Source organism: Ailuropoda melanoleuca, chromosome 18 (assembly GCF_002007445.2).
Source record: "Ailuropoda melanoleuca isolate Jingjing chromosome 18, ASM200744v2, whole genome shotgun sequence".
In the NCBI taxonomy this organism is placed as follows: Eukaryota; Metazoa; Chordata; class Mammalia; order Carnivora; family Ursidae; genus Ailuropoda; species Ailuropoda melanoleuca.
Genome location: NC_048235.1, coordinates 34,219,352 through 34,234,323, shown reverse-complemented (window position 1 = coordinate 34,234,323; position 14,972 = coordinate 34,219,352). Strand labels below are relative to the sequence as shown.

At 51.8% G+C, this 14,972-nt stretch overlaps 1 protein-coding gene across 1 annotated transcript in view; it reads left to right on the top strand.

The window, feature by feature from the left end:
* The first annotated feature begins 750 nt into the window (after positions 1-750).
* Positions 751-14,972, top strand: part of EIF4EBP1 (eukaryotic translation initiation factor 4E binding protein 1) — a 25,321-nt gene continuing 11,099 nt past the window's right edge. The window contains exon 1 of the mRNA XM_002917228.4: positions 751-962. Within this exon, the coding sequence (XP_002917274.1) occupies positions 818-962 (145 nt within the window). The 5' untranslated portion in view covers positions 751-817. The remainder of the gene's footprint in view (positions 963-14,972) is intronic.

Sequence of the window (14,972 nt, the reverse complement as noted above, 5' to 3'; positions counted from 1 at the left end):
TAAGAGAGCTCTTTGAAGACTCATTCGTTCGTTCGTTCGTTCAAGGAGTGCCCTAGTAAATTCAGGCGGCGTGTGGACCCTTGCACCCAACTCAAGGGGCCACAAGGAACCTCACTGGCCAGCTCTTAGCTCCCCACACCCCAACCACCCCCGATGTCCAACCACTGTCAGCTCCACCTGGGCTCTAGCCTTAGCCCTCATCACCCAGCTGGGCGGCTCGTCCACACTCCTTCCCCGCAAGCCCCGGAACGCCCATTCTTGGTTATTTCTTCACACCGTGAAGGCTCAAAAAACCGATGAGGGGCGAATGACCAATCAACCCCCACTTTCTCGTGGGAGGAACTGAAGCACGGAACAAGGAGGGTTGAGGAGAGCATCGCGCCCAAAGTCCTCCTGTAGAAACTAGGCTCTCCCCAAGGGCCGGGACTGCTGGGATCCCCGCACCGCCCTGACACCCCGCCGCCGCCCCCGACCCCGCGAGGCGCTAACCTACACAAGCCCCCGCCCCCATCCCGTCGCCGCCAGCGTGGCCGGGAGGGACCCGCGAGCGAAAGGGGCGGGCCGAAGCCGGGCGGCGCCCGCACCCGCGCGCAGGAGACCGTCGGGAGGGGGCCTCCGACCTGCGCTGCGGGGGAACGCACGTACAGGGAGCCGCGCGGAGGCGGGTGCGGCGGCTGCGCCGCTGCAACTACAAATCCCAGGGGGCGCCGAGACGCAGAGGCGGAAGGGGTGGGCGGGGGCGGGGCGAGGCAAAGCGGGAGGGGCCCGGGCTGCCCGAGGGCCACGCTTGGGCTGCAGGCGCTGTTCGCGGGAGACCATGTCCGGGGGCAGCAGCTGCAGCCAGACCCCAAGCCGGGCCATCCCCGCCACTCGCCGGGTGGTGCTCGGCGACGGCGTGCAGTTGCCGCCCGGGGACTACAGCACCACCCCCGGCGGCACGCTCTTCAGCACCACCCCGGGAGGTAGGCGCGGGCTCCGGGTGCGCGCGGCGCGGAGGACTGACTGGGCAGAGCGGGAGGGGTCGGGAGCCGCCAGTTGGACGGGGCGACCGGGCTGAGGGGCGCGGTGACTGGAATAAAGGCATCGGGGAGACAGCGACCGTCACGGAGGTGGCCCCCGGGAGCCAGCAGATGGCCGCTTCCCACTGCCTGCCCTCTGGATGCGTGCTCCCGAGCCCGGGCTGCACACTGCTCCATTGGTTTCCTCCTTCTGGCGGAGACAGCCGAGTACCCCTTTCCAGACAGATAACGCACGCTTCCAGACCGATCACATGCCGAGGTGTGCTGCCCCTTGTGGGTGTGGGGGCGTTCTGAGGGTAGAACAGCGTGGGTCACAGAGGCCTGAGAGCAGGGAGAGGCCTGGCCAGGGGGTTTTAGGGGTGGGATGGGCGTTCTCTGTTGGAGTAAACGACTCTTGCAGAATCCTTTTTCTTTCCCGACGAACCCCCAGTTTTGCATTGAGCCAGCACCCTCTGACGGAGAGTTTGGGCTGCGCTCGCCTGCACCTGTGGCACGTCGCCCATTTAGACGTGTGGGATCTCGGCGGAGGGACCTGGGGCCGCGAGCCGCGCTGTGCAGAAAAACACGTTCTTCTGTCCGGGGGGAGGGGGAACCGTGTGACCTCCCTGAGAATGTATGAGGAAGAGGAAGCTGAGCTGGCACGGGTGGGGGCCAGCCTCGGGCTGCCCTCGGGAGCCAGGCATTCCCTCCCAGCCTGGGAGCCCCGGCGCCCAGGCGCTGATGAAACCTGCCCGCCCGTTTGCATGATGAAATCCTCGTGGCTCACCACTTCCCTACCATCCTTGCGCTGCCCTCACCCCGCTTTGCCCTTCTCCCCTCCGCCCAGACTACTAGAAAACGCCGCCGATAGTGGCGCTCCGTTGAGAGGCAGGGGTGCAGGTGGACGCGGGCGGAGCAGCCTCGTCCCTTGCCAGCGTCGGGGGGCGGCCACGTGCTTCTTTTCTCAGGCAGCGGTCGCTCCACCGGCAAACACTGCCAGATCCGAGGTCTCGAACCGTTTGATGCAAAACATACAACGTTAGAACTGTTAAGGATCATAGATGTACTTGTTTCATCGAGGCCCCAAACTTGAAAACACATGGCCCTTGTCCAGCGTCGCACGGTTTTCTCAGATTGGACAAGAAATAGTATCTAAGCGTAGAGGGGGGAAATGCACTGTCTTCAATTAAAAATGATCAAAGGAAAAGTTCCTGGACAGCCTCCTCTACCCTTGACTCAAACTCTCTTTCCCTGCTATAGGTCTTTTGTAGTCCATTTGGTGGGCTTTCTCTGTGTCATGCTGTGTCTGCCGGGATCTTTCGTGACAGTTTTGGGGTACCTTCAAGTGACGGTGTCTCTACTTGATCCTTTTAGGGTGGGCACTGAGGCAGGTCTGAAGGCTCAGGGTCTCCTTTTTGCCCCCTTTGTTGCTGGATGGGGACAAGTCAGATCGGAAGCCATGGCCAGGGTTACTGTTTATAGGGAACTCTGATCCACTCCTCACCATGGACTGGGAAATGGCTTTGTTTGTTTGTTCGTTTTGTTTTGTTTTTTGGTAAACTGCAACAAATCTCCCTGCCTTTGAAGGTCTTTAGTTGGGAGAGAGGGAAAGGGGTACCTCGACCAGAGTGTAACTTTTGTGTCTGAGGCCAACTGGACGAAAGCTAGCCGTGCCAGGAGCCTAAAGCCAGCTTTCTTGTCTAGAGTGTCCAGTGGGACAGGCACAGCTCACAGTCCATAACCCGGAAAAACACACCTTCTGCTAACGTCAGAGAGTCTGGTCTGCCTCAGTTAGCCAAGGCTTTGAGTCTTCCTCCAAAGCCCAATTTCACCCTACGTCCTTGCCAAGGCAAAGAAGCTTAACCTAAGAAAAGGTTGTTTCTGGTACCCTTTTTCTCCAGCCAACAGTGCTGTTTCTCATTCCTCAACGAACATCTGAATGACCTGGGGACCTCACTTAAATGCAGACTCTGCTTCTGTAGGTTTTGGGTTTGGGCCTGAGAGTCCGCATTCTAACCAGCTCCCAGTGATTGATCTAAGTACCACACTAAGTACTCAGGAATTACTGGAATGTGACTTCCCTCACCTTTTCAGACCTCTGGGGTCTGGCAAAAAGTGATGCTTCTAACCAGTTTTTTTTTTTTTTTAAGATTTTATTTATTTATTTATTCGACAGAGATAGAGACAGCTAGCGAGAGAGGGAACACAAGCAGGGGGAGTAGGAGAGGAAGAAGCAGGCTCATAGCCGAGGAGCCTGATGTGGGGCTCGATCCCAGAACGCCGGGATCACGCCCTGAGCCAAAGGCAGACGCTTAATGACTGAGCCACCCAGGCGCCCCTTCTAACCAGTTAAACTTACTCTTGAGGTTGGGTTTGGCATCAGCCTTCGAACCAGAGTCTGGAGAGAGTCTGTGCAGGTGCCCACACTAGCTTATTTGCAGGTGTCAGGAGTTCTCGCAGTGTCCACAGCTCACTCTTGCTGGGAATGGCACTACAGTGTTTGTCCTCAGAGGAACAAGAACAGCAGCTGATTTGAACCCTCTCCATTCCTAAGACGCCAGTTTACTTTCCAGGGTCCTTAACCTTTCACAAGCTAAACCACTGATCTGGTTAGAAGCCTGGAGAACTTTAGAGAAGTTTGTTAAAAGGAGTGTTGTGTATGAATATTTGAGCCTCTGGAGTCTTTTTTTTTTTTTTAAGATTTTATTTATTTATTCTACAGAGAGACAGCCAGCGAGAGAGGGAACACAAGCAGGGGGAGTGGGAAAGGAAGAAGCAGGCTCATAGCGGAGGAGCCTGATGTGGGGCTCGATCCCACAACGCCAGGATCACGCCCTGAGCCGAAGGCAGACGCTCAACCGCTGTGCCACCCAGGCGCCCCTGAGCCTCTGGAGTCTTAAAAATGACCAGTGACACCACAGACCAGCAGAACCTCTGAATGGGTCAGAAACCTTCCACCCCTTTCCCATCAACCTCCGTGTTCCCCATTCCATGTTGAATGCTTGACCCCCCAAGCCTCTAGGGTCGCTTGGCTGGTAATCATACCCAGACCCTGTACCTGGATAAGGTTAATGAGAAGTAGGCAGGTAGGGCTACAGGTGTTAATGGAACCCTGGCTTAGACAAACAAAGTCTGTGCCCAGGAAGCTTACCTTGGAACAGCTCCCAAGTCTTTGGCTATGGAACAGACAGTGCCAGGAAGAGAAGGAGGTGGGCTGGACAGGGAGGCTAGACCACAGCCAGTGTCCCAAGGCCTCAGTCATGCAGGGGAAGATGATGTCTCCCAATTGCCCAGGATCTCATTATTAAGGACAGGTAAAAAGAACTTGGACATTAAGGCAGTGAGGGAAATGTAATGGGCCCTCTTCTCACACTGTTCTGAGCTTCCTTTTAAAGCATTTAGAACATTCCACAGTGTCCCTCATTAAAGACTTTGATGGGGGGCCCTTGTGTAGAGCACCCCAGACTCCCTCTGATGCCCATCCGCCTCCCTGCTTCTAAGGCATTCACTGCACCCTGAACCAGACCACAGTCTGACCTCAGGGCCTTGGCTTACTACTTAGGAAGTTGGAGACACATCTGAAATAGAATTAGAAGCATCAGAGTTGTAGCCGTCGAGTGAAGCGATTAGGCAGATACCTGCCACCCTCCATAACCAGTGGAACTTGTACGATTCTCACGTGAGAACGGCCTGCTCCAAGTCGTCAGCATGCTAGGCCTTCCATGCTAACAAGGCACACGGAGCTGTGCAATTTTAATTGCCTCCTGAGACTTAGGTGGTGGTGTTGTCTTCCAGTATCCTCAAAGGTTGGCAGGGCCGGATTTGAAAGAAGAGTTTGATTTTTTCACGTATGTATTTTTTTCTGAGAGAGAGAGCAAAAAAGTCCTTCATTACCAGATTTGGCAAAAGGGCAGGCTGGGTGATACCATGTCTGTCTGTTGGTATAAAGCAGTGAGGCATTTTCTCGTACGGGTCTTTATTTGATATCCTTGCAGAGGAGCAGTGAGGATGGGACAGCAATATGGAAAAGAGGATTGCTTCCCCGGGGGGGGGCGGGTTTTAAGGAAGAATGTTCATTTGTACACCTAGATTTTATGCATTCAAACAGACAGACAAACAGAAACCCTGTCACTCTCAGGTCTCAGAGCCACGCCCAGGCTCTTCCTCCGTTATGACTCATGACAAATGAATCACGTGTATTTGTTTACATGTTTGTTCCCTGGAGTAGAGGGGAAGTTCTTTCCCAGCACTGTTACTCATCCTATCATGGCTTTTGAGTGCTGAGTCAGGTGTTTAGAAAGTGAAGAGTTGGGGCGCCTGGGTGGCTCAGTCAGTTAAGCATCTGCCTTTGGCTCAGGTCAGGATCCCAGGCTCCTGGGATCGAGCCCCACATTAGGCTCCCTGCTCAGCAGGGTGTCTGCTTCTCCCTCCCTCCCTCTGCCTGCCTCTCCACCTGCTCGTGTGTGCTCTCTCTCTCTCTCTCTGTCAAATAAATACGTAAAATCTTAAAAAAAAAAAAAAAAGAAGGTGAAGACTTGAAAAGACTCCTAGAATGACAGTATTCTCAGAGTAACCTGGCTCCTTTGCCACCGGGCCTGGGTCTGAGCTGGCTCAATGATAACATTCAGATTTTTCTTTTCTGCCCTTTCAGTTGCGGGGTGTATGTAATTGTTTACCTTCGAATGTCCCAGGGACGGAACTAACTTTCCCTGAACTTTCTCACTTATCCCAGTGTTATAGTATATAGTATATAGTATATAGTATATAGTATATAGTATATAGTATATAGTATATAGTATATAGTCACCTGGCTCCTTTGCCACCGGGCCTGGGTCTGAGCTGGCTCAATGATAACATTCAGATTTTTCTTTTCTGCCCTTTCAGTTGCGGGGTGTATGTAATTGTTTACCTTCGAATGTCCCAGGGACGGAACTAACTTTCTCTGAACTTTCTCACTTATCCCAGTGTTACAGGTAACAGTATTACTAAGACTGCCGTTTCAGTTATTGAACAGGGAGTAGAAGAAAGTGGCCTTGATGCTGATCGTGTCACTAGTGGGGCCAGGGCCTCAGACACTGGGGTAGATGCTTTTTGTTTACTTGTTTGCACCCTGCATCACTGACCAGGCAGGAGTAAGTCACATCTGCCCGTGACATTTGAACGATCAGGGACATGGGCAGCGCAAGGTGTCTTGTAATCCAGTGTCCATGCCCCTGGAAGTTTACCAAGAGAGCTTAGATATTAGGCCTGGACTGTCACAAAACTTAGTCACTTCAGCAACAATGATTCGTTATTTCTCTCCATTTTGGGGGCCAGTTGGGCATTCTTTGATGATCTTCCTGAGGTCACGCATCTGGCTACATACACTTGGCAGCTAGGTTGTCCTGGGCTTGAAGGTCCAAGACAGCCTTACCCACGTGTCAGGGGCACTGCTAGGGACACCTGGAAGGCTGGGCGTTCTGTCGTCTTGATCCCATGCCATTCAGGAGTCTAACCTGAGCTTACTTATGTAACAGTTTTTAAGGCCCCCTAAGACCTAGGCTCAGAAGTCATGTAACATCGCATGTGCGGTATTCTATCAGTCGAAGCAAGCCACAGGGCTAGCCAGCCCAGATTCTAAGAAGGGGGGAGATGACTCGCTTGGAATGAGAGAAGCCTCCTGTAGGGCAGGGATGGGAAGAGTTACGGGGCCCCATTTTCAGGTGGTCTTCTGCAAAGACCACCCCTCAAAGTGTGGTCCTTAGAGGGAACTTAACCATCCATCCTGCTGCACGGCCAGAAAGAGCTGAGGCCGGGTACAGAAGCCGACCAGAATCCCAAGCCTGTGACTTGACTGTTGGGTTAAGAACTGAGGACACCTCCCTGAAAACGCTGAGTCACAGATCCTTTGCCCCGTTTTCCAGGTCCAACGTTCAGCTCCACCAAGCAAACCATACAGGTGGCCGTGATGCCAGGCCCCTGGGCAGCACCTTCCGTTTGTGTCATGCTTCCCTTGCTAACTGCTACCTAGCCTACCTCCTCTTTCCTCCTCAAGCAGCCAGGCTTTGGGAACACCCTTCAGGGGAGCCCACGCTTGCCCTGCCGAGCACTCCCATTTGAACATCCTTGATTTTCTGGAGTGCCGGCAGACACATGGAGTCAAGTTCTGAGCCCAGTGGTCGGAAAATGTGTAGGAGTGAGAATGCCAGGAGGTGCAGGTGGGTCCAGAACGCCTTTGGTTTCCTGGTGACACGTACATCGTGGACATTAACCAGCTCCGCTGCCTTAAAGAGAATGCGTGTGAGTAAACTGATTTCTGTCCCCTGCCCTTTGGAATAAAAGGGGAAAGCAGGCCTGTATTAATTTGCTAGAGCTGCCGTAACAAAATACCACAGACTGGGGGGCTTAAACAATGGAAATATATTTTCTCACAGTTCTGGAGGCTGGACATCCAAGATCAAAGTACCGTCAGGCTTGGTTTCTCTTGAGGCCCTTCCCATTGGGTTGCAGACGGCTGGCTGTCCTCTTGCTGCCTCTTTACTGCTATCTGTGGTATCTCCCTCTCTCTTTTTTATTTTTTTAAGATTTTATTTATTTATTTGGGGAGAGAGAGCATGCGCACATGCAGACTCCCCACTGAGCACGGAGCTGGGTGGGGGGAGGCGGGGAGGCTCAATCCCACAACCCCGAGAGCATGACCTGAGCTGAAACCAAGAGTTGGACGCTTAAGCGAGCCACGCAGGTGCCCCACCCCCCCTTTCTATTTAGGACACTTGTATGTTGGATCAGGGCCCCACCCTAACAGCCTCATCTTAACTTAATGACCTGGTTAAAAACCTTATCTCTAAATACAGTTTCATCCAGGTACTGGAGGTGGGGACTTGAGCAAATGAATTTGGATGTGGTGTGGAGGCAGTTTACACAGAAACCAGGGCCCCTCCGTTTTCCAGCCACAGCTCCTGTTGCTGTGTAACGGGAGGCATTGCAGATGGGCACTCCCTGTTGGTAATGCATTTCAGGGGTAGCCTTACCCTGTCCTGCGCAGGTGCATTTTGAAGTGTTCGGGGTCAAGTGAGGGAAGGGGAGGGAGCTTGGTCAGCCCTTAGAATAATTCAGCTATTTTGTTCTGCGTATTTCTGCAAAAGCCTTGTCCCTGCCGCTTTATTTTCAAATAAAGTGGACTGTTCCCCCACATGTCAGGGCCTCAAAGGTGAGAGGGCCCTTTGTCACTCACTGATTGCCCTCATTTGGTATTTAAGGAGCTTCACAGCATTTCTGGCCCCTGAGAAACATCCAAATCTTGGTTCTCTTTGCAAAGCCAAGAGGGCCAGAAGTGAGGAAAAGTCTCGGAGCAAGCGTGCTCTGGTTCTGTGCCCACGAGTTTCTCCCTGACAAGGTGGCTCAGCTTGCGAAACAGACAGCCTGGTGTGTGGCGGGCGGGGAGGGAGAGCCCTCGTAGACCTGGTGGGTCTGCCTCCACGATGACACAGAGCTGCTGGCGAGAGCTGAATGTAAAATGATCCGGGGTATTGGGTTCACAGGCTGCTGGCTTGCGTCTGAGCACAGGCATCTGAGCCTCCCCCGAGCGTGTTGTGAAACCCTCTCCCTTTCCCTGGAATGGGAACAGCAGTTCTAGGAATTCTGTTCTTGTACTCTTGGGAGGCCTCACGTCCCTCGCTCAGGGGAAGAATGTTTCCGCCAGGGGAGGCACAGGGGAAAGCAAGGGACAAGCTGGGCTCAATTTACAGAAGTTATGGCCAGCCCGATTTTGAACCTGAGCGTGGCTACTGTGGAAGGTGAAGAGATCACGGTAGGCCTCTCTCAGGGAACATCCTGTCCTGGCCAAATACTCAGAAGAACGGGTAAAAGTCAGAAGACCCCTGAGGCATGGCAGCCTGGGTCTGCTTGGCTAGTTTTACACAGTTGGTGTTTCGGATTGGAGGCAATACAGGCTAGGTCTGCCCCCGGGGACAGGCTTTCTGAGCCTCAGTTTCCTGTCTGTGAGTTGAGGCTACCGTATCTCCCTTATGGGGAGTGGGGAATGGGAGCACTGAGACCTGGCATATCAGGCCATGAGCACAGCGTCTGGCCCACAGACAGACAGTGATTTGTCTTTACTCTTGGGAAGCAAGAGTACCCTCCTCTTAGAGCTGAGGAATTCAGCTGCCATTCACGGTCGAGGGGCTGGCACCCCACGCCCAGAACTTGTGCCTCCAAGCGCTGTGCTGTTTACACCACACTGACCACCTGCCAACAGCGAGAGCCCCAAAATAAATGGTAGTGTGTCAGAGCTGGAACAGACCCTGAAGATTACTTACAAAGCCTGGCACATGGTTGGTGTTTTAAAAATAGTTGGAATGAGCCTAGTACACTGCCCTTGTTTACAGGTGAGGAAAACAGACCCAAGGGGAATGTCTGCATTTTTTTTTTTTTTTTAAGATTTTATGTATTTGAGAACGAGAGAGAGCACAAGCGGGGAGAGGGAGAGGCGGACTCCCTGCCGAGCAGGGAGCCCAACTCCACTCGCGGCTTGATCCCAGGACCCTGGGATCACGACCTGAGCTGAATGCAGACACTTAACTGACTGAGCCACCCACATGCCCCAGAATGCCTGCATTCTTTGTTTCAAGCAAACTGTCGTCACCACAAGTATGCCTTGAGAAAAAATACCCTTCTTGTATTTGGTGCACATCTGAAGTTTTTCAAGTCCTGAATGACTCTGGCTTACCAAACATGCCAAAGCTGATACTGATTCTTGAAGCACGTTTCTGTGGGCCACTAAAGGATAGACGGTGCCCTTACCCTCACCCCCAGTCTCTTCAGGGTTGCTTACCCCCCTCTGATTTGTCCTAGCTCTGACCATATAATTGGTCCCTAAATTATGTCACCTGAAGCCATGCCAGTTGTAAAAGCTAGGATTTGTTCATATAGTCTTAGCCTGTGTCAGCCACTGTTGTAATCCACGCCATGACCCTGTGAAGTTGGCAGTTGAAGTCTAGCATGGACAGGGCCCAGCAGATAAGAGCCCAGAGAGGTGCTAGAGGGCCAGACTTGCCACTGCACTTACCCCGTCCAGCAGAGAGCCCCCGAGGCTTTCTACGGAGAGCAGGGGGAGTCTCCCTAGTTCCAGCCAAGGCCATTTTAACCTGACTTTCTAGAAAAGGAGATTCGGACCCTATCTCCTTATTTAGGGATATGTTTGCTTAATGCCCTGTGTATTAGAGTTTTGTATTAAAAAGCAAAATATGCTCAGTGTAAAAATGTTCACTCCCCCAGAGGTCACCAGACACAAAATACATCCAGTTCTGTGACTCTGTTTCACACAATATGTCGTGGACAATGTACACTTTTCCAAATAGTAACTGTACAGTATGGAATTGCAGGTCTGATCCATAATTTAACCTGTCATTTAATGTAAAAAAAAATCAAAGTTTTACGTGTATATATATGTGTGTGTGTGTGTGNCACGCATCTGGCTACATACACTTGGCAGCTAGGTTGTCCTGGGCTTGAAGGTCCAAGACGGCCTTACCCACGTGTCAGGGGCACTGCTAGGGACACCTGGAAGGCTGGGCGTTCTGTCGTCTTGATCCCATGCCATTCAGGAGTCTAACCTGAGCTTACTTATGTAACAGTTTTTAAGGCCCCCTAAGACCTAGGCTCAGAAGTCATGTAACATCGCATGTGCGGTATTCTATCAGTCGAAGCAAGCCACAGGGCTAGCCAGCCCAGATTCTAAGAAGGGGGGAGATGACTCGCTTGGAATGAGAGAAGCCTCCTGTAGGGCAGGGATGGGAAGAGTTACGGGGCCCCATTTTCAGGTGGTCTTCTGCAAAGACCACCCCTCAAAGTGTGGTCCTTAGAGGGAACTTAACCATCCATCCTGCTGCACGGCCAGAAAGAGCTGAGGCCGGGTACAGAAGCCGACCAGAATCCCAAGCCTGTGACTTGACTGTTGGGTTAAGAACTGAGGACACCTCCCTGAAAACGCTGAGTCACAGATCCTTTGCCCCGTTTTCCAGGTCCAACGTTCAGCTCCACCAAGCAAACCATACAGGTGGCCGTGATGCCAGGCCCCTGGGCAGCACCTTCCGTTTGTGTCATGCTTCCCTTGCTAACTGCTACCTAGCCTACCTCCTCTTTCCTCCTCAAGCAGCCAGGCTTTGGGAACACCCTTCAGGGGAGCCCACGCTTGCCCTGCCGAGCACTCCCATTTGAACATCCTTGATTTTCTGGAGTGCCGGCAGACACATGGAGTCAAGTTCTGAGCCCAGTGGTCGGAAAATGTGTAGGAGTGAGAATGCCAGGAGGTGCAGGTGGGTCCAGAACGCCTTTGGTTTCCTGGTGACACATACATCGTGGACGTTAACCAGCTCCGCTGCCTTAAAGAGAATGCGTGTGAGTAAACTGATTTCTGTCCCCTGCCCTTTGGAATAAAAGGGGAAAGCAGGCCTGTATTAATTTGCTAGAGCTGCCGTAATAAAATACCACAGACTGGGGGGCTTAAACAATGGAAATGTATTTTCTCACAGTTCTGGAGGCTGGACATCCAAGATCAAAGTACCGTCAGGCTTGGTTTCTCTTGAGGCCCTTCCCATTGGCTTGCAGACGGCTGGCTGTCCTCTTGCTGCCTCTTTACTGCTATCTGTGGTATCTCCCTCTCTTTTATTTTTTTAAGATTTTATTTATTTATTTGGGGAGAGAGAGCATGCGCACATGCAGACTCCCCACTGAGCACGGAGCTGGGTGGGGGGAGGCGGGGAGGCTCAATCCCACAACCCCGAGAGCATGACCTGAGCTGAAACCAAGAGTTGGACGCTTAAGCGAGCCACGCAGGTGCCCCACCCCCCCTTTCTATTTAGGACACTTGTATGTTGGATCAGGGCCCCACCCTAACAGCCTCATCTTAACTTAATGACCTGGTTAAAAACCTTATCTCTAAATACAGTTTCATCCAGGTACTGGAGGTGGGGACTTGAGCAAATGAATTTGGATGTGGTGTGGAGGCAGTTCACACAGAAACCAGGGCCCCTCCGTTTTCCAGCCACAGCTCCTGTTGCTGTGTAACGGGAGTAATTGCGGATGGGCACTCCCTGTTGGTAATGCATTTCAGGGGTAGCCTTACCCTGTCCTGCGCAGGTGCATTTTGAAGTGTTCGGGGTCAAGTGAGGGAAGGGGAGGGAGCTTGGTCAGCCCTTAGAATAATTCAGCTATTTTGTTCTGCGTATTTCTGCAAAAGCCTTGTCCCTGCCGCTTTATTTTCAAATAAAGTGGACTGTTCCCCCACATGTCAGGGCCTCAAAGGTGAGAGGGCCCTTTGTCACTCACTGATTGCCCTCATTTGGTATTTAAGGAGCTTCACAGCATTTCTGGCCCCTGAGAAACATCCAAATCTTGGTTCTCTTTGCAAAGCCAAGAGGGCCAGAAGTGAGGAAAAGTCTCGGAGCAAGCGTGCTCTGGTTCTGTGCCCACGAGTTTCTCCCTGACAAGGTGGCTCAGCTTGCGAAACAGACAGCCTGGTGTGTGGCGGGCGGGGAGGGAGAGCCCTCGTAGACCTGGTGGGTCTGCCTCCACGATGACACAGAGCTGCTGGCGAGAGCTGAATGTAAAATGATCCGGGGTATTGGGTTCACAGGCTGCTGGCTTGCGTCTGAGCACAGGCATCTGAGCCTCCCCCGAGCGTGTTGTGAAACCCTCTCCCTTTCCCTGGAATGGGAACAGCAGTTCTAGGAATTCTGTTCTTGTACTCTTGGGAGGCCTCACGTCCCTCGCTCAGGGGAAGAATGTTTCCGCCAGGGGAGGCACAGGGGAAAGCAAGGGACAAGCTGGGCTCAATTTACAGAAGTTATGGCCAGCCCGATTTTGAACCTGAGCGTGGCTACTGTGGAAGGTGAAGAGATCACGGTAGGCCTCTCTCAGGGAACATCCTGTCCTGGCCAAATACTCAGAAGAACGGGTAAAAGTCAGAAGACCCCTGAGGCATGGCAGCCTGGGTCTGCTTGGCTAGTTTTACACAGTTGGTGTTTCGGATTGGAGGCAATACAGGCTAGGTCTGCCCCCGGGGACAGGCTTTCTGAGCCTCAGTTTCCTGTCTGTGAGTTGAGGCTACCGTATCTCCCTTATGGGGAGTGGGGAATGGGAGCACTGAGACCTGGCATATCAGGCCATGAGCACAGCGTCTGGCCCACAGACAGACAGTGATTTGTCTTTACTCTTGGGAAGCAAGAGTACCCTCCTCTTAGAGCTGAGGAATTCAGCTGCCATTCACGGTCGAGGGGCTGGCACCCCACGCCCAGAACTTGTGCCTCCAAGCGCTGTGCTGTTTACACCACACTGACCACCTGCCAACAGCGAGAGCCCCAAAATAAATGGTAGTGTGTCAGAGCTGGAACAGACCCTGAAGATTACTTACAAAGCCTGGCACATGGTTGGTGTTTTAAAAATAGTTGGAATGAGCCTAGTACACTGCCCTTGTTTACAGGTGAGGAAAACAGACCCAAGGGGAATGTCTGCATTTTTTTTTTTTTTTAAGATTTTATGTATTTGAGAACGAGAGAGAGCACAAGCGGGGAGAGGGAGAGGCGGACTCCCTGCCGAGCAGGGAGCCCAACTCCACTCGCGGCTTGATCCCAGGACCCTGGGATCACGACCTGAGCTGAATGCAGACACTTAACTGACTGAGCCACCCACATGCCCCAGAATGCCTGCATTCTTTGTTTCAAGCAAACTGTCGTCACCACAAGTATGCCTTGAGAAAAAATACCCTTCTTGTATTTGGTGCACATCTGAAGTTTTTCAAGTCCTGAATGACTCTGGCTTACCAAACATGCCAAAGCTGATACTGATTCTTGAAGCACGTTTCTGTGGGCCACTAAAGGATAGACGGTGCCCTTACCCTCACCCCCAGTCTCTTCAGGGTTGCTTACCCCCCTCTGATTTGTCCTAGCTCTGACCATATAATTGGTCCCTAAATTATGTCACCTGAAGCCATGCCAGTTGTAAAAGCTAGGATTTGTTCATATAGTCTTAGCCTGTGTCAGCCACTGTTGTAATCCACGCCATGACCCTGTGAAGTTGGCAGTTGAAGTCTAGCATGGACAGGGCCCAGCAGATAAGAGCCCAGAGAGGTGCTAGAGGGCCAGACTTGCCGCTGCACTTACCCCGTCCAGCAGAGAGCCCCCGAGGCTTTCTACGGAGAGCAGGGGGAGTCTCCCTAGTTCCAGCCAAGGCCATTTTAACCTGACTTTCTAGAAAAGGAGATTCGGACCCTATCTCCTTATTTAGGGATATGTTTGCTTAATGCCCTGTGTATTAGAGTTTTGTATTAAAAAGCAAAATATGCTCAGTGTAAAAATGTTCACTCCCCCAGAGGTCACCAGACACAAAATACATCCAGTTCTGTGACTCTGTTTCACACAATATGTCGTGGACAATGTACACTTTTCCAAATAGTAACTGTACAGTATGGAATTGCAGGTCTGATCCATAATTTAACCTGTCATTTAATGTAAAAAAAAATCAAAGTTTTACGTGTATATATATGTGTGTGTGTGTGTGTGTGTGTGTGTGTGTGTGTGTGTGTGTGTAATTATACTCTCTGTCTTCTTTTGTATGGGTTTGGTTTTGTTCCATAATAAAAGTATGTCAAAGTTATACATAAGTTGTTTATATACATAAATAATTAAATCTCAAGATTACTAACAAAGCAGTAACTTCTTGTCTTTCCACACACCCCCACTCTTTAGAAGCAACTAACATTTTCCAGCTCTTTCTTTGGGGGATTTACCCCCATACTTCTAACTTTTTCTGGACTTAACTTGATAGATGAGGACTTACCATTTGTACACTCTCCTCTTCCCATTCCCCAATGTAATTATATCACAAATTTTTTAAAAATATGCATTATTTTTGGGGCGCCTGGGTGGCACAGCGGTTAAGCGTCGGCCTTCGGCTCAGGGCATGATCCCGGCGTTATGGGATCGAGCCCCACATCAG